Below are 21300 nucleotides of genomic sequence, written 5' to 3' on the forward strand. Positions count from 1 at the left end.
GCCACTAACTAACCTTAATAATGGACGCTAAATGTGAATTGCATACGTACCTCCTAGGTACATGTAGAACTTCAACTCTGGGGAAACTCATAAAATTACACCATGTACGTTCAAGTACATTTATTATTTATACGTAACCGAATTGTGTCACTGCTCTCTATTAATACACATGTAATTATATATTTCTAGGGAAATCACTTTAGTCCCGGAATTTTAAATCATTTATCATGATATTTCCGTGGTCCTTTCTTCAAAGAAGTAGATTGCGTTTTATTTCACATCAATCGTATATTTCCCATGGCTAAGATGTATCGGCATACTCGTTAGCTCATATTCATCACAGGTCGGTTTCCCATCTTTGAAAACCAGTGCCTCTCCAGCCCCAAGCCACGATGTAATGGTCCGCTAGAAGATCCCATTCTTCAACCTCATCTAACCCCTCCAGACTATCAACCCTTTCTTTTTCTTCTTCCGTGACCCATTTCCGCCATATTTCTCTTATGGTCAAGCTCGTCGCAAGCTGGAACCCGGCTTCTTTTAATCGGGATTGCTGCTTATCAGAGTCCTGGTATGAGTCTAGTGTTGGCATGTGTATCCGTCGCGCAGCCAAATTCGATACCATCTGCTTGCCGAAGGAATCATCGGGGTGAATTGGCTCGTAGACGATGATGGCAAGATCTGATATTTTTTCGGTGAAATACTTAATTACGCCTTGGGCTTCTGAAGTTTCTAGATAGCATAGACAACATTCTGACACTAACAGTGTCGGAATATCTGTCCGGATGCCACTGAGAGATTCTGTGTCACTATTGAGCAAGGCTCTCAGATCCAATCCGTGGCACCAATATTGACAACCATTCGGTAGATTTGAACTACTCCAGCCGTCCTTCTCATTCTGTGGGTTAGGGATGATGGACCTGAGTTGAGGTGCAGCATTCACGAGCTGTAGCTTCTTAGAAGCGATTGTGGGGAAATCGATCTCATGATAGATGAGGCTGGTCTGGCTGGGTTGAGAGAAGAGCTTAAAACACCTTGTGTCTGTACCCGCACCGAGTGAGATAATTTGTCTTTCTTGCGTTGCGGTGCCCAACAAGAAGGAAGATACCAGTCGATCCAATGCAGTAGTCCGTGTATAAGTCCCTACCACAGCCTTAGCACTCGCTAGACCGGAAATGGCCTTCGGACTTCTTACCTCGATTTATAATAGGCAGTCTTCTAACAATGCCACCAACAGACTGCACGAAATATCGTGCGAAAGGATCTTGTAGGTAACCCAGATCAACAGCGCTCATACGTGACACAGCAGCATCCGTATCTGTACCTTGAATGGTAGCATCGTGGCTGAGGCCGGTAGAATGTGAGTGACCCCCTCGTCCTCGACCACGGCCACGATGCCCCCCTCTCGAACCTCGGAGAGAGAGGAGATTTGGGATAGACGGGGCAGACATGTACACCAGTTTATATCGTCGCTGCACCTAATGCGTAGATGATGTTTGGATGCGACAGATTGGTTCGGGTTTTGAGAACTTGTTGGTTGTGATGTAATGGCGCTAAAGGAGATTCCAGGACTGAAGATTCGGCCTTTATCCAATCATACGCAATACGCAGGTTTGGCTCTACTGTAACAGCCCCGCGCAACAGATAGAATAGATGGGCTCGAATCTAATACGCGGCTTTTGGAAAATCCAGGAAGCTAAGCGACGCGATAAGGACATAATGCGTACCATCAGACCATGTATATTGTATATGTGCAATTGCCGTCGTGTTAGGCGCACTTTAGATGTATGTAGTGAGGCAGTGCAAAGCCTGATACCTTACGATCTGGGGGCGGCGGTTGCCTAGATTGCAAAAGTACCTACCTTAGCGATAGGGACCTCCAACGTAAGCGACCCACTGTGCTGCCGGCGTTCCGAAGATAGCGATTGTTACAAGCACTGTACGTAGGTCACGGCTATCTGCCTGTTTCTAGTTACCATAAGGCGCTGAGGTGTACTAAATTGGATTGCTTTCCTAGCGCCCTTGAGCCTCACGGTAACGAGCACTAACCCGTAACTTATCATCTCCCACAGTGCTAATACGTAAATATACTGTCTTTGCCTCATCCCGCCTTGAGATGCTCTACTAGGACTTGCATCTCTCACTCGAACAATTGTCAGGAAGTTTTCAGCTCTTTATTCTTCGTTTCATACACCTTCCCCCCTTCATACAATTTTATATAACATTTATTATCGCTCTTTTCTTCGAATCATCTTCTAGTCCAACAATTTTGTACTTGTTATCGTTCATCTTGTCTCTGTTTTATTTCGTCTGCTCAAAATACAGATAATCCAAAATGTATCGCGACATTGCGCACGCGGTTTACAAGCGGGGTGAATCCTCGATGGGAGGCTACGAGATGCCCGGTTGGGGTTGGGGCCTCATACTACTCGATATCATAGTATTCTTGCCTTTGTTCATGACGGTATGCCACCTGCGATACACCACTCGAGAAAAGTTAACCCAGCTAACGCGTTTCATCAGGTCAACTATACCCTCCAGCATGTGTTCCCTACACTTGCCATCGTTGAGGATCCGTCCCCTCCGGCTTACGAGCCCGTCTCGCTGAACGATGATGCCCAATCCCTCGCCGAAGAGAACGCCCCCGTCGCCGATGAAGCTGCTCGCGGTGGTTCCCAGGCCCGCCTCATCACCTCATCCGTCCGTTCAACCTACCGCACTCTAACCGCGATTAGCGGTTTCCGCTCCCTATTCCGTGGTCTAGCCTGCTACTTTGCCTTGACTTTCTCGAGCAGCGTCATCTTCGGTATCCTATCTAGCACGTTTGTGCCTTCTCTTATTGCCGCTCCGATTTCTGCCGTGGCTCTCGTACAGGTATATACGGCATGGACACATATCGTCATCTCCGCGCCAAGCTCCAAGACTTTCTGGCAGCGTCTGCCTCCCTTCAAGAAGGCCTTCCAGGCTACTGCGCTACCGGTCGTCATGTTCTTCTTTGCCAAGGAGCTCTCTGCATTTGTCCCCAAGATGCTTGCGTACGGCATGTCCATGAACTTGCCCGACCCCAAGCGGCCCGGTGTTATTCCTGAGGGCGATAAGAATGACATCTGGAAGGCGGTCCTAGTTCTTCTCCTGGCTCTTGTCATGAACATCTTCCTTGTCATCCCTACCCAGGTCATCCTTACCCGAGTCCAGGCTTCCCTTCTTCCCGATGAGGATGACACCATCGTGCCTTTCGACCGTTCGTTCCAGGGTAAGGTAGAGCCTGCTATTGTTGGCGGCAAGGGTTTTGTCACAATTAAGGATGCGTGGCAGTCATTCCCTCGTGCCTCGTGGATCCGACTTGTCAAGCTATACGCCAAGATCTTCGCAGCTGGCCTCGTCCTTGGTCTCCTCTGGATGGCTGTTGTCATTCCTGAGGTGCTGCTTATCATGAGTCGCAGCAAGAAGATCGAGTAATTCGATTCAATTGGCTAAATGGTTATATACCATTACTTCGCAACTCGCTTCGGTGTTGATCTAGCCGGTCCTTCTGGTAGGTTTATACCTGCCAACTATTAGTGGCTTAGGGAGATGGCTGGTAGTTGGAGAACTTAAATTTGTGTTTCTGGGTAAAATAGGCAATGTATTATGTTATATACTATCCGTGAGATTTGGGTAGTGAACTATGAGATAACGGAAAGAGTTGGTCATATCTCAGGTTCAGTCGAACCGTCCATACAACAGAACAGTATCTTTCCAATTATATTTTTTCGATGAATGCTAGTTTCTCTTACGAGGCTCGGGTCATACTAGATAAGATATTCTTTACTGTTTAACATTCATAGTAATGAGTGATCCCTCGATTGAGATACCGTATCTTCTAAATCAACTAATATTTTTATGGGCAATTATTACATATTGCGGTATCAATACCAAGTAACGCGTATATTCTAGACGATACAAACAGAGTGCGACAAGGCTACATTAAGTAACAGTCGAGATAATCAGTTTTCTACAAGTCTCTAGGATGAGACAGGGTAGCACGGCGCTAAGTTGTGTTTAACCCAGTATGGCTAATACGTAGCTTTACATACAAATTTATATAGAAGACTACAAAACAATGAACTTTTATATCGTGGGAATAGATTCAGTCATTCAGTTGTCATTTCCATTAACGTCTTGTACTCTTAAATATAAATTTATATTCAAAGTTACTTATTAGCCATACTGGGTTAAATAACCCCACTTAGAGCCGTGCTACCCTGTCTCATCCTAGAGACTTATAAACGTCCACAGAAAAATCATTGGAAATTATCTGAGAGGCCGAATTTATTGAAGCTTAAGAATTGAAGCTAAGTGTCTTTTAACAGATACCTAGGTACCTAACCTAGTACTTAGGTAGTACCCACCCCCTGCTGAGCGACTTCTAAGGTCGCCTTCCATATTGAAGAGCCGTAAAATACAATGATTGGTTGAAAGACTATCACGATCCACGCTAGCGTACCTAAAGTTTAGGCCATTTGATGCAGTAACCTTAGCGATTCGCGCAATTGCTTAAAGCTTCAAAGCTCTGACGTACGTAGCGTAACAAATTAAATATTCATTGTCCGATAAGCTCAAGCTATGACCTGATTTAAAGTTTGCATCGTCATCGAGACTTCCAGTTTTGTGTGGGACTTTGTGGCTGTTGCCTTGGCGAATTCTGCCGCTGCCGCTTTGACTGATTCTCAGGCAACCCTGACCGCCCTAAAAATACGTATAAATATCTGGCCTCCCCTCCCGTCTTCTAGGATTTCTTTTCTTCTTTTCTTCTTCATACTTACCTTGTCCGAAGAGTCCTTGCTCAAGCATAAGGACTCTTAAGGGGGGAGACCTGCATTGCACATCGCGGAGTCGACCCTCTTCTATTATCCCTCGTGGATCGTAGTGGGCGCAATTTTTGATATCTTTCAAATTATTTTGATTTTCATTGTGATCGGTGCCTTGCTGCATCGCCATGAGGAAGATCCTATCTGAGTATTTTTCTAGTTTCATTTCGTCGTTAGGAGTTGACTGTTTCCGTTCCTGTTGCCCTCTGCCTTACATCGCTGTTCAGTAACGTTAAATTCCCAGGTAAAATTTAATAGTTTCCCAACCCATCCACTTTGCACGTGATGTAAGCCACTAAAAGCCACCACGGCCACCACGGCCACCACGAATCATTATTACTAAACAAGGTACGTACCCGGTAATATTTTGCCTTTTTTAACGTTTACTTTAATAACTTTATGAAATTTTATTTAAATTTTTTGAAAAAAACGTAATTAATTAAATAAGAAAATTAGTAAAAATAAGGTCCAGGTTGCACGTGATTTGGCCTAAGATTAGTAAAGATATTAAAAAAGGTATATAATTACATATATAAAAATGTATTTTCGAGGGTATATTACATAAATATGCATGCATCTTTACCAAATAATTCGATAAAAATACAGGCTTCTTTTTATAATTTTGCTTATTTAATTATTTAAATTTTGGTACTATTTATAAATTTGTCGGACTTGATTTGGTAAAGTTATTAATTATGTAAGCAAATAAATTATAAGGGATAAAGGCCACTAAAAAAAGCGCTGGAATACCCACTAAAGTTAAAATATACGTTTTTAACCGCATACGGATGAATATTAGTCCGAATCACGTGCAACCAAATTTAAAATTTTGCTAATTTTCTTATATAATTAATAACGTTTTTTTTAGAAAAATTAAACCAGTATTAGTAAAGTTATTAATATTCGAGTGTAAGAAGCGGTATAAGGTTACCCGGTATTAATTGTAATAATGATTATGGCTGTGGTGGCCGTGGTGGCTTTTAGTGGCTTACGTCACGTGCAAAGTGGATGGGTTGGGAAACTATTAAATTTTACCTGGGAATTTAACGTTACTGATCGCTGTTGATCCAAGTCAAATTGATTCGTTATTTTTAATGTACAAGATTTCAGCATCAGTTGTTCGCGAATCGTCCTGTTTTCCACCACACTGCCTGTCTATGTCTCGCACACTACTATCTAAGGGGTATTGACTTCATTCACCTTGTGCTTATATTATGCCGGCATAATATCCGCTCACTAGGTTAGATTATATCTGATAGCGCTTGTTGTTTTTCCCTTCTCGAGTCCTCAATCCATTTCTCTATTCTCTCCATACCGTATATTAGCTCCACAATTAATAAGCTAAACTCATCAAGATCTTCAGGATTTGTTTCGAAGAGTAGCTTCTCTATCCGCTGTGTGGGGATGAGCACGGTATCGATTTCACGACAAGCCTTGGACCAGGCATACGCCGACGTCGCATCCCATAAGCGGCCATGCATCGTGTTGGGTACGCGCCCCGGACACTTGCTCCACCCTTGCTTCATGTAGAGATATGTCTCCTGAAGGTAGTTGGCAACGAGCCACGTGCGCCGCGTGCTCTCGACCAGGATCCAGGCCGCCCAGAGGATGGCATCCTCGGAATCAGCTACGTTAGGACAGGACGCTGCAATGTCAGCGAGGAAGCGTGCCGGCTGCGTCAAGCTGTTCTTTGTGCTGTCGAGGAGCTGTTGCGTCCAACGGAAGAGAGTGGGAATCAGCGCCTCGGCTTGGGCTCTCATGCGTATATCGCCATCGAGAAGTCGAATGGTCTGGTACGTTAGTAGCGACTGGACCCTACATATATGGTCAAATGTGCTCATTTCCTCACCCCCCCTTAGCGAGGCCTCGAAAGTTTGATCCGCTAACAATTGCGTAACGCGGTCCTCCAGCACACGAGCCGTCATAGCCCTCGTGTCAGCATTGCTGCAGGTTGTCATATGATATAGAGCAATAGCTGAATGTGCATCTTGCACGCACCGCGGCATGTTCTCGCGGTACAACTGGTGATGGTGCAGCGGGCTACCGCCGTCCGTCACCCACCGTCGCAGCCAATCCTGAACGCTGTCGACGAAACGTTGAAGCACACGATCCTGACTAAGCTCAGGTTGGTTAGGCGCACATGGAGTATGATCTGTGACCCATGACTCCGGCCCCAGGAACCACAGTCCTGTTGAAACGGCTGTTGGATCAATGCCTATTGAGGGCTGTGAATGGTATATTGTTGCTCGTGAAATCATTTCTTCAACCAAGTCTGATTGCATCAGCTGTAGCGGATGGAAGTTTATGTCATCGTTCCCCACCCGGTCGTTATCATGACAAATCATAGGAAGCGGGTTTGCGGAACCCCCGGTGGTTCCGGAAGGTATTGCGGAAGATATTGCGGCGGCCGCATCCGCATCTAGGTGGATGTTGTTAGTTCGTCGGGCCGGCGGATATACGCAAGGAATTCCTTTGTTTGCACAGCGCCGACACGCCGGTACGGCTTTGGTACATTGCCGTTTAGATTTAGTGCAGCCGACACAAGCTCTTCGCCAAATAGAAGCCATAGTTGGTCGAATAGCGATTACTTCGTTAGCAACTTGTCCGTGTAAACCCATATATGTTAACCAAAAGGCCCCCGAACATCTGACATGAATACGAAAATAAATCTAAGACGGCTTCATTTGTCAGCCCGTAGCGGCGGAGAAATGTGGACACACGTACTATATATGGAAAGGTCTTACGGACTTTAGCCAATGGAAGTTGCGGAAAATAGGGGGGTTCCCCTTCTATAACTGCCTTATTCCCACGAGGTGAACTGCAGAACGGGGCACTACCGACCCCGAGATCCAGTTAGTTTTGAAGGGATATTCAATGTAGTATTCCGCATAATGATGGTATATATAATAAGGTCGCATCCCTTACATTCATCCATTACTTACATCTTAGCATTCAAGCCATCGTCAAAGCAAGCCGAACCAGAATAAGCCTTGTATAACTCCATCATTAAATAAGGATCAAACACATATATATACTTGTGCATCAATCTAATTTCGCAATCATGGATATCATGGATACCATGGATTCATTTTGGAAGAAACTAACCCCGACTTACCACAAGAGTGTTTACCCAACTATCACTCCCACCCGCCCCGAGCTCTCTCAGGCAGGAAAAACAGTTTTAATCACAGGCGGTTCGACTGGTATCGGGTACCACATCGCCAAGTCCTTCGTACAAGCCAAGGCAGATACAGTCATCATCCTCGGCCGACGGGCGGATAAAGTCAAGGCCGCCGCCGAATCTCTATCCGCAGGGAGCCAGGGCACTAAGGTGATCGCTATCCCAAGCGATGTTGGTAGTCCTACAGCTGTCGCCGAGCTCTGGGGCCGTTTTGCCGGCGAAGGCACGCGCATCGATGTCCTAGTGCTCAACGCGGCAAACACGGGTATCGTGAAGCCTCTGATGGAACAAGGCTTGGCGGGCGTCTGGGAAGCATATGACTTCAATGTGCGCGCGCAGTTTGACATGACGGAGCGATTCTATAAACAGGAGTTGGCCGCCGGTAGTAAGAAGGTAAGGCAAATATGCATACCTCTCAAACCCGGTTCAGAGCATATCATGTTAACTTCAAGGGGGGAAATAGTATCTTATCCACGTATCGACTGGCGCGGTCCATAACTTCGACGCTACGGCGGCAATGCCGACTTACTCCATGACCAAGCATGCAGGCGCGCTTACGTTGCAACTCGTTGCATACGATATCCCTCCGGAGGATATGCAGGTCGTCATTTTTCACCCCGGCGCCATCTTCACTGAGGCCGTGGAGAAGACGGGCTTGACTAAGGATTCTCTGCCTTGGGAAGACGGTATGTCATGACTGAACATATATCAACTCTTTCCACTTCTCGCTATTTGGACTGAACAGATATAACTAACCTAATATATAATAGCCTCGCTCCCAGGTGGCTTCGCTGTCTGGGCGGCTACTCCCGAAGCGGAATTCATCCACGGCCGGTTCGTATGGGCCCCATGGGACGTCGACGAGCTCAAGACTGGGGAGCTAGGGAAGCGCCTCAAGGAGGACCCGCACTTCTTGAAATTCGGCGTAAACGGCATCTAAGGGAGGCAGGGATGAACGAATGAAAGAAGAATGAATATTGTACCTTTATGACAAAATCTCAGTTCAGTCAAGATTAACTATTTTTTTCCAGGCGATAAAAAATTAAGTTAAATTGGACTACCTCTACTAATCCTCTGTTGACGTATTGCACGCTTGCTACTTCTGTAATACAGGTTGCTGTAAAGGTTATCCGCATCGAGAAAAGAAACCGAATATAACATGAGGGGAACCAATATGTAAAGCTGTGTCATAACACGTAATCTAAACATCGAATTATACATTAGCGATCCTGTCCAAAGCGCACCATATGCACGATCACCACCCATCCACAATCGTAGCATAGACTTGCATCCCTTTAACCGGTCTAGCGGTGATGCCACCCCTGATTTCGATATTCCTCTCGTCCTCTTCTTCCTTATTCTTCAGCGAGAACTCAAAGCGACCGACCCAAGATCCCAACAGACAAGCGAACTCGGCCTTTGCGAAGGATAGGCCGATACAGCTCCTGGGTCCGTGGAGGAACGACAGGAAAGCATAGTTGCTTGTAGCACCGCCGCTGGCGGCTCTCTTGTCATCGGGACCCTTTGGCATCCACCGCTCCGGGTTGAACTCGTGCGCATCAGGACCCCACATGCCTTTATCGAAATTAGTCGCCCACGGTGATATGACAATCACGGTTCCCTTGGGCACCTTTTGCCCTGCGAGCACAGTGTCCACGGCGGCCTCGCGGATCGTAAGCGGCACCGGAGAGTAGTAGCGCAAGACTTCGTTGCAGACAGCGTTTAGGTAAGGCAGGTGGTCGATATCAAGACTGGTGACTTCTCGGTCTGAGTCGATCGGCGGTAGGTTCTCGCGGATTTCGGCACGGAGACGGTTTTGGATATCCGGATATTTAGCAAGCATATATATACCCCACGTCATTGCAGTGGCTGTCGTCTCGTGGCCGGCGGCTAGGAAAGTCATCAACTGGTCGACAAGATTCTCTTCTGTGAAACCACCAGACTCTAAGGCGACAGAAAGTATGTCGCGCTCCTTAAGCTCGTTGCGTGCCAACTTCTCCTTCTTCTCTCGGATCAGATCCCGACATATACCCCTAATTTTCCTTGATGCTGCGTATACATTGGTGTTGCGTTGGAGAGGAAGCTTAGACAATATCCATTCCGGAACGAATAGTGCCATGAGAGAGAGGATTTGGCCTTGCCTGGAAGACTTGAACACACTTCGATACGTCTGGTTGAGTTCATTTTCCGGATCATGGATTGCACCAAAGTCTCTTCCGAGGCCTGAAGCGCCAATAATATCCAGGGTCACGCGAGATGCCCAAACGCTGACGTCCAAGACTCCAGTCTTCTTAGCCTTCTCAGGGTCTGCGATAGACGTCTCTTTCTGCGCATCGGCGATGATGCTTTTTGTCATAGCCTGAACACATTCGCGGCCTTTTTGCCAGAAGCTTGGGTAAAGCTCCTTGATGTGCCGGAATGCAAAGGCTGGCAGGAGGTTTCTACGTTGAAACTTGTGCTCGTCGCCCTCCGCTAGAAGTATGCCTACACCTAGAAGGCGGCTAAGGCCAAATCGAACATTTGACGGCTTCTGGAAATCATAGCTTCGCGCCACTAAGAGGTCTGCTAGGGCTTTTGGCCCCGTCACGAGGAGACGTTCCGTGTTGAAAATGAAACGATACCGGATGAGCCCATCATTTGGAATATTGGTAGCCCTTAATAATATATCAGCGGGGTAGAACAATAAATCGATTGCGTGTATACATACCACTCTCTCATAGGTATGCCTGTAGGCTTCTCTCTCACTTCTTTAAATTGCCCGTTGATCCAAGAGCCGCCTTTCGGTCCCGGCAGGTGACGTAGCGGGGAAAAGTAAAAAGGGTACAGAAATATATTCCAGATACCCACGAAGAAAGACTGTAAAATCCACGTGGCGACGAAGGTGCTAAGGAACTGTGTTATACTCCATGGTGGCCGACGAGATGTAATAAAATAAGTTGAAATAAGAGATATGGTAGCGACAACTCGCCAAGGGAACGCCATCTTACGTATTGTGTATAATTCCAGATAGCGTAGTTGATATTGCGATGACTGATCCTCGAAAAGTATAGAGTGCAACGATGTATATAAAGGCGAACGTGACCTCAGGTCGTAAGTCTTATGAAATGGACGGATCAGGGGCGAGCCGAACCAAAAGCTATGCACTACCGGAGCCGATCTTACGAATGTCCAAACAGCGGCTAGAATAATAAATTGTACTGGACGACGGGTTAAATAATAACAATAACTTGGTACCGGCGGCTTATATATTGAAAATGTCGTACGAAAATCCTAGTACTGCCTAATAAGCCCTAAGCATGTCGATTTCGTAGTTGACAAAGAGCGTGTGGCTGATTAAATAGTTGAGACTAACCCCCCCAGTTAGGAAGACTTGAAGTCTACGCCGCTGGCAAAGTAATAGGAGTGCGGAGTTTATAGAAATGACCGTGTTGTCCAGTCTAGGTAGCTATCGTGACCTCGTAACCTGAAGTGGAAAGTATCAAAAATTTCCGGAGCCGTGGAGGCCCTCTCTATTTAACGTTAAGACTTGATTACTTCGTACTGTAGCCCGTTACTGCGGTTAGGACGGATCTTAGATGATACCTATGATCTAGTAGAGACAGGGTGAAGCGAAACCGAGACTGGCCGGCCCACCAACCAGAACTTGAAACTGCGGGTAAAGCTGCAGGGATTTTCCTAAATTCTACTCGACGTTTTACAGAACGAGTTGGACAAAACCGTATGGGAGCTTCGGATAATTGTCTGCCTGGGACTATTCTCAGAGGGAACGCGTAAGGTGCTTCATCATCTTTCTTTCTACTTGTGTCGTACCGCTTAATTAGCAAGGCCAAAGGCGAAGGTATTCACTCACGAGTCGGGCAAATTATCGGGAGCCCAGCAATACGCAACCGGAGAGATTTGAGTGATTAAGAGGCCGGAGAAGACCTGAAACCTTAATAGGTAAATGTAGATGGCTCATCTGTCATGATGACTTGAATACTTTATTAGGCTAGGCAGCCGAGGTACATTAGAAAAGCTTCCACATAGGGCTTCTTAGTCGATTGTTACGGGGAGAATGATATGCGCATAGGCCGACCCGGTGTAATTGAAGACGAGGTCCATTCTCTATTCGGATAGATTCAACGAGTTTATTGCCATGCGGCTAACCAACCGCTAACCCCGGCATGTCTGTAAGGATGTTCGAAGATGGGAATTATTACGATTGGATAACCGTTTATACTAGATATCTGGATGGGAACTATTCTGGTTGAGTAGGGGGATAAGGGTAATAAATGTAATAACTAGGTTAGGTATGTAATAATAATACAACCAACTGCCTCACCAGGTACATACATACACTACATAGCTAACAAAATCAACAGGGATCTGTTAAGTACCAATTATTGACGATTTCATTGGCTCACTATAAGTCCACTTCATCTCGGTATAGTGTAGGTATCTGGATGCTCGACACAAAAGTTAACAAGCATTAAACAAATAACCAGCTAGCATAGTATTCCGTACAATATCAACATAATGCTAGTTATATTCTATGGCCGCCTAGTTTATATCTTCAAGTCTGCAATACCCAAACGGCCGGGACAACGTCTACCGGCATTGGACCGTATGCGCCCAACCGCGACAATGTAGAGGGATACCATAAGGGATACGTTTTCTCCAAGCCTATTGGGCGAGATAATAGGACAATGGCGCAAGCCACCGACAAACATCCATGCGGGAAGCTCGTCATCGCACTAATAACGCACACAGCAGCCTATGTAGGTTAGATGCATCATCACATTGCGGAGGTAACATAGGTACGCAGCAAACTGACAGGATTGTGTCGAACAAACCGCTATACCACTAAAAGGTTATTTGGTAGTTAATAGATTCTATTCTATTATGCTTTATTTTTATTTATATTTATGTCGGACAGATAGTAATATCTGACAGATTGCAAGTACCTGGGCGTCTTCGCGATACTTTGAAGTTTCAACTCGTAACTAGTCGGGCTATAATCCAAGGATGTCGTCTCCATTAGCCAAGATCGGCATAATCTCCATCGGAGACATGGGCTTGGGTATCGCCAAGTTACTTGTCGCCAATGGATTCTCAGTAGCGACCAACGTCAAAGGTAGAAGGTCAGTTACCCTACCGCCCCTTTCCCTCTCCCCTAAGCCTCAGGTATATTTAACTTAACATACATATATTAATATATATATTAATAGCAACGACACCCTCGACCGAGCCAAGAGCGCACAAGTCGAGCTCCTCAACTCAGACGAAGCCCTAACCCAGCAATGCTCCGTAATCCTATCCGTCGTGCCCCCCCGCGACGCCGTCGCCACTGCGCAGCGCATCGCAGACGCCGTCTCGGGTCCCCTGCGCCGCGCCGACGATAACCCGCTGTACTTCGCCGACTTGAACGCCGTGGCGCCTTCCAGCATAAAGCGCATTGCCGCGCTATTCGACCACCCGCGGCTGCTCTCCGTGCGCTTCGTCGACGGGTCCATCCTCGGACTGCCACCGGCGCTTAAGAGCAGCAGCGCTGGTGGCGCCGCCGCCGAATGGTTACTTCCGCGGATCCCAACGTCCGGCCCGCACCAGCTCTCCGATATCCCGCGCTTCGGAGCCAAGCTCGCGGCCACGCTCAACGCGCGACACGTCTCGCCCGAGATCGGCGCCGCGAGCGGGCTGAAGATGTGCTTCGCGAGCTTCACCAAGGGCTTTACGTCGCTTGCGATCCAGTCCTTCACCACGGCGCACCGACTAGGCGTGCTATCCGATCTGCAAGGGGAGCTGCAAGCCGTGCTGCCGCGGCACTACGAGCTAGCGGCGAAAGGGGTAGTAGACATGGCGCCCAAGGCGTATCGCTGGGTAACCGAGATGGAGGAGATCGCGCGGACGTTATCCGAAGAAGGCGGGTTTGCGCCGGACTCGTTCCTCGGTGCGGCCAAGGTATATCGGACTGTGGCGGATGACACCGTGTTAGGACAGGAGAAGATTGGGAAGCGGAAGAGGGGCACGACGGTGGAGGATGTGGCGGCGGCGGTGGCGGAAGGGTTGCAGACGAAGCGGAAGAAGAACGATTAAGGGATGTAGGAAGATATGGCGAGATGGCGTTTACTGAGGGTTATACTACAATTTAGAGAGCTAGACGTGCTTATTTTAGATGATTTAGGGATACAATAGGAAGAAATCCCGATAAGACTCCCAATAGAAATAAGTATGACAAGATCCAAAATCACAATGGGTTAATCACAATGGTTAAGTACATTATATAACCCGAAACGCAGAACACTCTTATTTCTCTAGCCGGTTGGGACAAGCCATGACATGTACACAAATATGAGAGAGGTTTCTTTACGAGCCGAGCCCATTATTCGATCATATCCACATCATCAATAGCCGAGTGAATGGCGCCAGCCGTCTCAGCCGCTGGGGCTGCGTCGTTACTGCCGCCCGGGTTAAAATAATCAGCCATTTCGGCATCGAGCTCCTCCTGTGTCTTCTTTGGTCGTCCATCTCGGCCAACCCGCTCTCGCCCATTTGGCGTACCGCCACCTTCACGACCTTCACGTCCCTCGCGACCGTCTCGTCCTTCTCGTCCCTCGCGTCGTGCTCCAGGTCGTCTCCCGCCGCCACCGCCACGTCGGCGAGGGAGAGGGCTGCGGGATCGACTACCACCACCTGGCACATAGCGATCGACACCTCGGTCTCTCTCAGAATACCGTCTAGGCGAGAGAGAACGAGGGCGGGTGATACGCTCAGCCAATGATCGACCAGGCATGTGTGCAGTGTCGAAGGGATTGCGCCGCGGTGCTGCTGAAGACAAGATTGACAACCGGATGGGCTGGCCTGTACGATATTGGTTAATCTTCAATATTTCTATTTACCGTGGCAAATTTTTTCTTACCCTTGGCATTAGCATTATCGTACTGTTTAATTGCCTCCATCGCATCGTCGCGATTCTCGTACGTGATAAAGGCTGTGCCCTCGGAGCGTCCAGCACGGTCGTACAACAGCTCCAGCTTGACTACTGGTCCGATCTTATTGAACAACCCCTAGAACCATGTTAATACACAACCCCAATCAGCTTAGCCATAGTATTTCCCTTACATCGAGATCGTCTTCGGTGAGTTCGTAGTGCAAATTTTCTACCTTGACCTTGGTTCCACGAGTCTCCCTGGTATTGATATTAGAAAATTGCTTTTTTTTTTAAACGTAAAGGCTTAAACTAACTGGAATCGATCGGGAGAAGGTCGTCGTCTCGGGTGTCGCGGGCGATTGCGAGCTGAGAAATCGTTAGATTTCGTGAATCAACACTTGGGTTAATAGCTCAACTTACAGCTAGGATCATCGAATTTATCGTGAACCCACTCCCTACATGTATGTTAGTATCTGTCGCCTATATATGAAATATAGAGCAGTGCACTTACGAATCCAAGTTTCTCGAATCATCTCTGGTTGACTATCTCGTAGAACGAGATTGCTAGTTAGCTGCTGTCACTGAACGAATACACCATCACCGATCGAAGACCGTGACATCGAGCGCAAGTCGATTACATTTCGGGAGGCTCGAAATAGGGAGGTGGGTGGTCGAGAAGGGAGAGGAAGAAGAATCCACCTATAATAGAATAGTTACTAGTTAGCTTAATAGATATTTTATCTATGTGTGTTTGGTATATTACCTTTCTTACGCCGTCGCGGGGATAAGAGTCGCGCTCTCGAGGCCGGCCTCCACCACCTCTACGAGGTCTAGAGCCTCTTTTTTTGTGCTACAATTGAAGTTAGCAGGCTGGGTTTATATAATCCATGGCATTGACGAATATAGTATCAATTCCATTCGTACCTGGGACTCAGCAACGATTTCATCAAGACTGCGATCCATTGTAGCGTTGTTGTAAAATAGATGTTTTGGTAAATGTCAGCGATAAGTTTAGACGCGGCTTCGCATTGAAGAATATAGGTTGGAAGTAGGTACATTAGCTGATTAGGTACGTGTTCGGTCGTACAGCATTGTAACGTCAGAGCTTTGACGTTATTTTCTTACCGATAAGTGAGTTGGTGAGAAGCTAAGGTGGATAAGCTGCATATGTCTGCATATGTCTAGCCTAATTGAGAAATATATGACCACGTGTATTAAACACTGTATGGATACTGTGCGTCACCGCCAAATAGGGGCAAACTTTTACGACTTTTACAACATTCCGGTACCTAAAGCCAACGAAATACATTCTGCACCTTGTCAAACGGGATGCAATATCTGGTCAATGTCCTGTCTGCTCTAGGATAGCTTCCAATTGGCTCGTCGTAACAATACTCCAATCCTAAAGTTATACACACATGTTATACAGTATCGTTATCCTTCTCATTATATATTGATCTAGCTTAGTTAGATATGTACTTCATTTAGTTGCTAGTAAAGCTTTTACTCATAAGAGAAAAGAAGCTCGCGGAATATCTACTTTTGTAGTGAATGATTGAGGCTGCTTAGTGGTTTCGCTCGCATGGGGCGAATTAATAGCCTTTAAGAAAAGGCCTGTCTTCGATACTACCCCGAAGTGGCCGTCGACGATATCGATTTTATCCGATAGGCTAGCGGAATCGGGCTCTTGGTCGCTATTTTGAACCACGCCGATGGCCGTTGTTGGTGTAATCTTCTGGCTTAGCTCAATCTCGTTCTTCGTCCAATGCGGTTCGATGCAGAACATAAGATATGAACCCGGTGTTACAAGACCCTCAGATGAGTTAGGATTATTACGTTCATGGAATGCTCTTATGAACATCTCAACATCATCCTGATCTGGTAACGAATAGTTTGTCTCTGGGTCGAGAGAGAGTAGTCCTTGTTTGAGGCCCCAGCCTCCTCCTCCACTAACTGCGTATTCGTTAGCTTAATTGTTCATCCTTAGACAAATTTGTCACATACGAATTTTATGCAATCGGCACCCAGACGACAGTAACTCAGAAAACACATCCATAGCCTCAAGCGATAGCTCCGCTTCCGACTGAGATAGTTCAGCTTCGAAGACTTTTAGGCCAAGGAGGTTATGCTTTTCCACAACATCCGGGGGTATGACCCAACACCATACTCCTATAGGTCCGGGTGAGTATGATGTGTCCCGTTCAGACCTCGTGTCAAAAACTTTCGGTATTAGAGCCTCTAACTCTTTTGATGCCGGTGTCGTAGTACCGTTGACTTCGACCTGTCGAACGATATTACCTAACCCAGCAACAATCTTCCGAGGGGGAGTCAACGGTAACAAAGGTAGGAAGGGCTTTATATGACCCTCCGAAATTTCGCGGAGGCATATCCTTTGATGCTGTTTCTCCTCTATATCCGTACGCCTTATAGAACCCTTCTCATCACGCTGCCATCTGCTCGCAAATAGGGTGGATCGTCTCCCATTTTGGAAAATTGTATTTGCTAGCGGTATTGTGATCTCGAGCGGCTTAGTATCCTTAGGTAGGGGATTTGATAGGAACGACACGGAAGACTCCCTATCCTGGCTGATATTCGATCCAGAATCGTCAGCAGACCATATGCCAGGAAGAATGTCGTTCGAGCCATATAATATCGAGAGACCGGTCCGAGGCTCGCTGAATAGTCGTGTTGGAGTAAGTCCGTCTGTTACCGCACACAAAACATTGATGGGGATTGAATTATCCTGTATGCTAATCGTCGACTTAAAGAGACCCCCAAGCACGCCACATAAGAAGCTCTCGTCTTCTAACCAGGTTGCGAAGTCGCGGGAAGCAAAAATAGCTGCCCCATAGCCGAAGTTTCCTGCATTCCGTACACTTGCAGATACCTTAGGCAAACTTACAGAATGGTTACTTAATCTATCTATGACCGTTTGCTATATATATGTTAATAAAGCTCTATAATTTTAGGATATATCAAACTGACTTTTGTAACCTTTGTCGATAACGCGAGACTAATCTTTTCAACGGTATAAGGTTGACTTCCAAAGCTTCGTTTATATAAACCATGGTACCTAGTTATAAGACGATAGTTAAATATACGAGGCCGCATATTGTTGAGACTCCCGGACCATCGGTCTTGACTGTATTATGTAGGCTGGACTGTCCGAATGGTTGTATTCCCGCTATGCCGAAGTTTTGCATTTGACCAATCACATCCGATTACACCTTATCCATAGGTAAGTTGTGGCTAATATTTTATAGAGAGCACTTGTCCCTACGTGTATGATGTATCTTATGATGCAACTATCTTATAATTCATCATACTTTAGGCACCTAAGGTAAAGATATCAAGAAGTCGTCATTGATTTTCTAGGGATGCTGCATTCCTTGTAAAATGATAAACGTCCAATGTTACCACAGACGTTTCGAGGATTTCCCGTTGGTGGTACTTTGTGGCGCATGCTTTTACCAAGAAAAAAAAAAAAAGAAAAAGAAAGAAGAAAAAGAATAAACTTCAGCTGTGTTTCTACGAGATCCCCACTGCTTTTTGTCCAATTAGGGTCTAATTAGGGGGAGTCGTGGTCCCTTACACTGCGCCTACCTACAGGCCTACCTAATGGTAAAACGCCTACGGACCGACGCTTATCTTAAGCAATGACCCTACATAATAAGTGTTGATGCGCCTCGACGGCGTCGGCGCATCCTATTTAGCTTTATAACCGTCTCTTTATAACCCCATCAATTTAATTTTATAATTAAATGGCGGACCTAACTATCCGTAACCTCACAATCACTCCGCTAGAGCTTAAGCTCGTGGAGAGGTTTGAAGGACAACCCTCATCTGGTCGTCGTACCCCCGTCGGTAACATCACGAGCAAGATCACCGGTATTTTCAACTCTACACCCGTTGCGACTAATGTGCGCATCCAGGGCGAGGCTATAGACCGCCGTGATGTTTTCATCCCTATCGGACGCTTTGAGACCCGGGTTACGGATGTTCGCGCGCCTGACCCGGGCCGAGAAGTCATTCGCTTGACTTTCGAGTCTGAAGGGCACCGATACCAAGTAGACGTGCCGAGTGCTTCACAGCGCAGCACGGTCATGACAAAGCTGGATAACGCCCCCAACGAATACACAGCGATCTACGTACAGGCCGGCAGTTGCCTTGCCATATTCAGTTCCACTAACCTCTCGAGTTGGATGAGTGAGCTGCGCGACGAATACCCTTTGTCGGCTCTGTCCATACCGGGTACACACAACAGCCCGACTTGCCACGTCGCACTGCCTTCAGTCCGATGCCAAGCGGTCAATGTGCGTGAACAACTGGAGAACGGCGTGCGGTTCTTCGATATCCGCGTAAACGTTAGCACAGATTCTTCGGAACTGGCACTTGTGCATAGCGCATTCCCCATCTCACTAACGGGAAGCAAATACTTTAAGGATATGCTAGATGTTATTTACTCTTTCTTAGACGCTAATCCGTCTGAGGCCCTTATTATGAGCGTGAAGCGCGAAGGTACTGGTAAAGGCACCGACCAGCAGCTGTCCAAGATCCTCAAGGAGCGCTTCTACGGGGATGGAAAACGATGGTACACAGAACCGCGTATTCCAAAGATTAGCGAAGTACGAGGTAAAATCGTGCTGCTTAGGCGGCACCATAACGACCCAAGCCTGGATAGCGAATGGGGAGGCAGAGGATGGGCACTCGATGGTAGTGTGTGGCCGGACAACTGTGAAAATGGACTACTTGGAAGTGGCATTGCTCGTATACAAGATTTTTACGAAGTTGACCAGAATAAGAACATTCAAACGAAAATCGAATTCGCGCGAGAGCATCTTGAACGCGCAGCCGAACCAGTGTGTCCCCTTCCAGGAAGTGAAGGCTACAAGGACAACGCACCGGCTCAGCCCTTCTATGTGAATTTCTTAAGTGCCAGCAATTTCTTCAATACTAACTGTTGGCCCGAGAAGATTGCGGCCAAAGCAAACCCAGCCATTATCGAGTATCTATGTTTACGACACGGGGCTGACGGCAAGGGGCCGAAAGGCCTGAAGGTGGGTGACGGGAGCACTGGCGTGGTAGTTACGGATTGGGTTGGTCTAGATGGTGATTGGGACCTTATAAGATGCATTGTCGGTTGGAACGCGAGATTGCAGTTAAAGCAATAATCTTTGGTCTAGACTATACTCCTCAGTTGCTTTCTTGAGTTTGGTAGCTGGTGTGTTTCGAAAACCCAATCTACACTTTTAGAGAGACTATATTAGGTAGAATAGATAGAATAGGCTTGGGTATTAATTACATGTCTTAGCTACTTTTATATAGATATTAATATACACACCACGTTATATCGATAATGTCTAATATATACTATAAGGTAAAGTGCTTATCTAATGTATGTGGTATAACTAGTTAAGTGAAATTGTCTAATAACGAAACTTCTTTTCCTTTTCTCCTTTTAACATTTGAGCTTGAAGGTCCGAAATACTAAATCGACAACCATTTTCTTTACATCAGCTTGGCCCGAAGTGAAACGAGAAAGATAATTCTTATCGTCGAAACAATCTCATAAAAATATGCGCTATTATATTAAATGATATGAAATATGGACTGAAATGGTAAGATAATTACCTCTGAAAGGAAGCTTGTGATGTCCTATTTGCTTTAATTTCTGCGGTACTACAGCTCTAGAGAAGCATTTCGGAGGTTTCGGCCAATGCATTTGCACATGCTAGCGCGATACGTCATATTGATACTTACAACGATGAGCTTGTAAGCTAAGCCCCACTGCACCTAAAATTACCTACAGCTACCCTACTATTCAGCTATTGTATGTACCGTAATCCGTAATTCGTACAAACAATTCAGCTCCCAGTGCACTGGGTCCGTTTTCAGTTGTTCGAGTTGTGCTAGACGGGATTCCTTCGCCGTCTTACTTCATTTCTGGACTGAGATCTTATAGTATTATGTAGAAGAGACTACCGATATTCTTTTTTCGGAACGTTTTACTATGGCAGCCATTAAAATCTAACTCGGCCCGTTTTGTTTTGTATTATCGTCGACCCCGTCGCATTTTATCGCATTCTTACCGCGTCCCGAGGCTACCGAGGCTCGTCTCTTGTTACATAGCAGCTACCAGCCTAGGCTTGTCTACTACATCTACATACTTACATACCCACCTCCTGACGCATTAGACTTTGCGCGGACATAAGACGACGCAAACCTAACATACTAGCAAACGGATACGAGTCCCTTAGGAAAACTCTAAATAAATCCGACAATACGGACAGACGGAATAGAATTTGACCCTAGAGTGACGATACGCAAACCGCTTTTGCCATTTCTACTTACCCACATAGAGGTAT

General features: G+C 46.5%; 9 protein-coding genes across 9 annotated transcripts; 4 read left to right on the forward strand and 5 right to left on the reverse strand.

Annotated features, from left to right (window-relative positions):
- Window positions 1-108: 108 nt before the first annotated feature.
- F5Y00DRAFT_241198 (leucine carboxyl methyltransferase) lies at window positions 109-1796 on the reverse strand. The gene is made up of 2 exons (XM_048008344.1): window positions 1193-1796; window positions 109-1140 (listed from the first exon to the last, which is right to left on the reverse strand). The coding sequence occupies exons 1-2, from the start codon at window positions 1446-1448 to the stop codon at window positions 338-340; spliced, it is 1059 nt and encodes a 352-aa protein (XP_047863507.1). The 5' UTR covers window positions 1449-1796; the 3' UTR covers window positions 109-337.
- Window positions 1797-2136: 340 nt separating this feature from the next.
- F5Y00DRAFT_241199 (uncharacterized protein) lies at window positions 2137-3911 on the forward strand. The gene is made up of 2 exons (XM_048008345.1): window positions 2137-2461; window positions 2521-3911. Exons 1-2 carry the CDS (start codon window positions 2333-2335, stop codon window positions 3454-3456), a joined length of 1065 nt encoding a protein of 354 aa, XP_047863508.1. The 5' UTR covers window positions 2137-2332; the 3' UTR covers window positions 3457-3911.
- A 2177-nt stretch (window positions 3912-6088) lies between these two features.
- F5Y00DRAFT_263490 (uncharacterized protein) lies at window positions 6089-7414 on the reverse strand (the record flags this gene model as incomplete). Its single annotated transcript, XM_048011519.1, has 1 exon — window positions 6089-7414. The coding sequence occupies one exon, from the start codon at window positions 7412-7414 to the stop codon at window positions 6089-6091; it is 1326 nt and encodes a 441-aa protein (XP_047863509.1).
- A 273-nt stretch (window positions 7415-7687) lies between these two features.
- Window positions 7688-9026, forward strand: F5Y00DRAFT_116599 (NAD(P)-binding protein). The gene is made up of 3 exons (XM_048003979.1): window positions 7688-8421; window positions 8492-8714; window positions 8799-9026. The coding sequence occupies exons 1-3, from the start codon at window positions 7909-7911 to the stop codon at window positions 8966-8968; spliced, it is 906 nt and encodes a 301-aa protein (XP_047863510.1). The 5' UTR covers window positions 7688-7908; the 3' UTR covers window positions 8969-9026.
- A 257-nt stretch (window positions 9027-9283) lies between these two features.
- F5Y00DRAFT_263492 (cytochrome P450) lies at window positions 9284-11010 on the reverse strand (the record flags this gene model as incomplete). The annotated part of the gene is made up of 2 exons (XM_048011520.1): window positions 9284-10682; window positions 10736-11010. The coding sequence occupies 2 exons, from the start codon at window positions 11008-11010 to the stop codon at window positions 9284-9286; spliced, it is 1674 nt and encodes a 557-aa protein (XP_047863511.1).
- Window positions 11011-13032: 2022 nt separating this feature from the next.
- On the forward strand, window positions 13033-14187 carry F5Y00DRAFT_271101 (6-phosphogluconate dehydrogenase C-terminal domain-like protein; the record flags this gene model as incomplete). Its single annotated transcript, XM_048012733.1, has 2 exons — window positions 13033-13148; window positions 13236-14187. The coding sequence occupies 2 exons, from the start codon at window positions 13033-13035 to the stop codon at window positions 14098-14100; spliced, it is 981 nt and encodes a 326-aa protein (XP_047863512.1). The 3' UTR covers window positions 14101-14187.
- Window positions 14188-14245: 58 nt separating this feature from the next.
- Window positions 14246-16047, reverse strand: F5Y00DRAFT_241212 (RNA-binding domain-containing protein). Its single transcript, XM_048008346.1, has 8 exons — window positions 15860-16047; window positions 15699-15785; window positions 15447-15478; window positions 15356-15390; window positions 15250-15301; window positions 15127-15193; window positions 14924-15071; window positions 14246-14865 (listed from the first exon to the last, which is right to left on the reverse strand). Exons 1-8 carry the CDS (start codon window positions 15896-15898, stop codon window positions 14387-14389), a joined length of 939 nt encoding a protein of 312 aa, XP_047863513.1. The 5' UTR covers window positions 15899-16047; the 3' UTR covers window positions 14246-14386.
- A 198-nt stretch (window positions 16048-16245) lies between these two features.
- On the reverse strand, window positions 16246-18433 carry F5Y00DRAFT_241213 (uncharacterized protein). Its single transcript, XM_048008347.1, has 3 exons — window positions 17921-18433; window positions 16940-17870; window positions 16246-16888 (listed from the first exon to the last, which is right to left on the reverse strand). Exons 1-3 carry the CDS (start codon window positions 18044-18046, stop codon window positions 16443-16445), a joined length of 1503 nt encoding a protein of 500 aa, XP_047863514.1. The 5' UTR covers window positions 18047-18433; the 3' UTR covers window positions 16246-16442.
- Window positions 18434-18458: 25 nt separating this feature from the next.
- F5Y00DRAFT_241214 (PLC-like phosphodiesterase) lies at window positions 18459-20289 on the forward strand. Its single transcript, XM_048008348.1, has one exon. It carries the CDS (start codon window positions 18697-18699, stop codon window positions 20104-20106), a length of 1410 nt encoding a protein of 469 aa, XP_047863515.1. The 5' UTR covers window positions 18459-18696; the 3' UTR covers window positions 20107-20289.
- Window positions 20290-21300: the final 1011 nt, after the last annotated feature.

This window comes from Daldinia vernicosa, assembly GCF_022497035.1.
Source record: "Daldinia vernicosa strain CBS 139.73 unplaced genomic scaffold F5Y00scaffold_33, whole genome shotgun sequence".
In the NCBI taxonomy this organism is placed as follows: Eukaryota; Fungi; Ascomycota; class Sordariomycetes; order Xylariales; family Hypoxylaceae; genus Daldinia; species Daldinia vernicosa.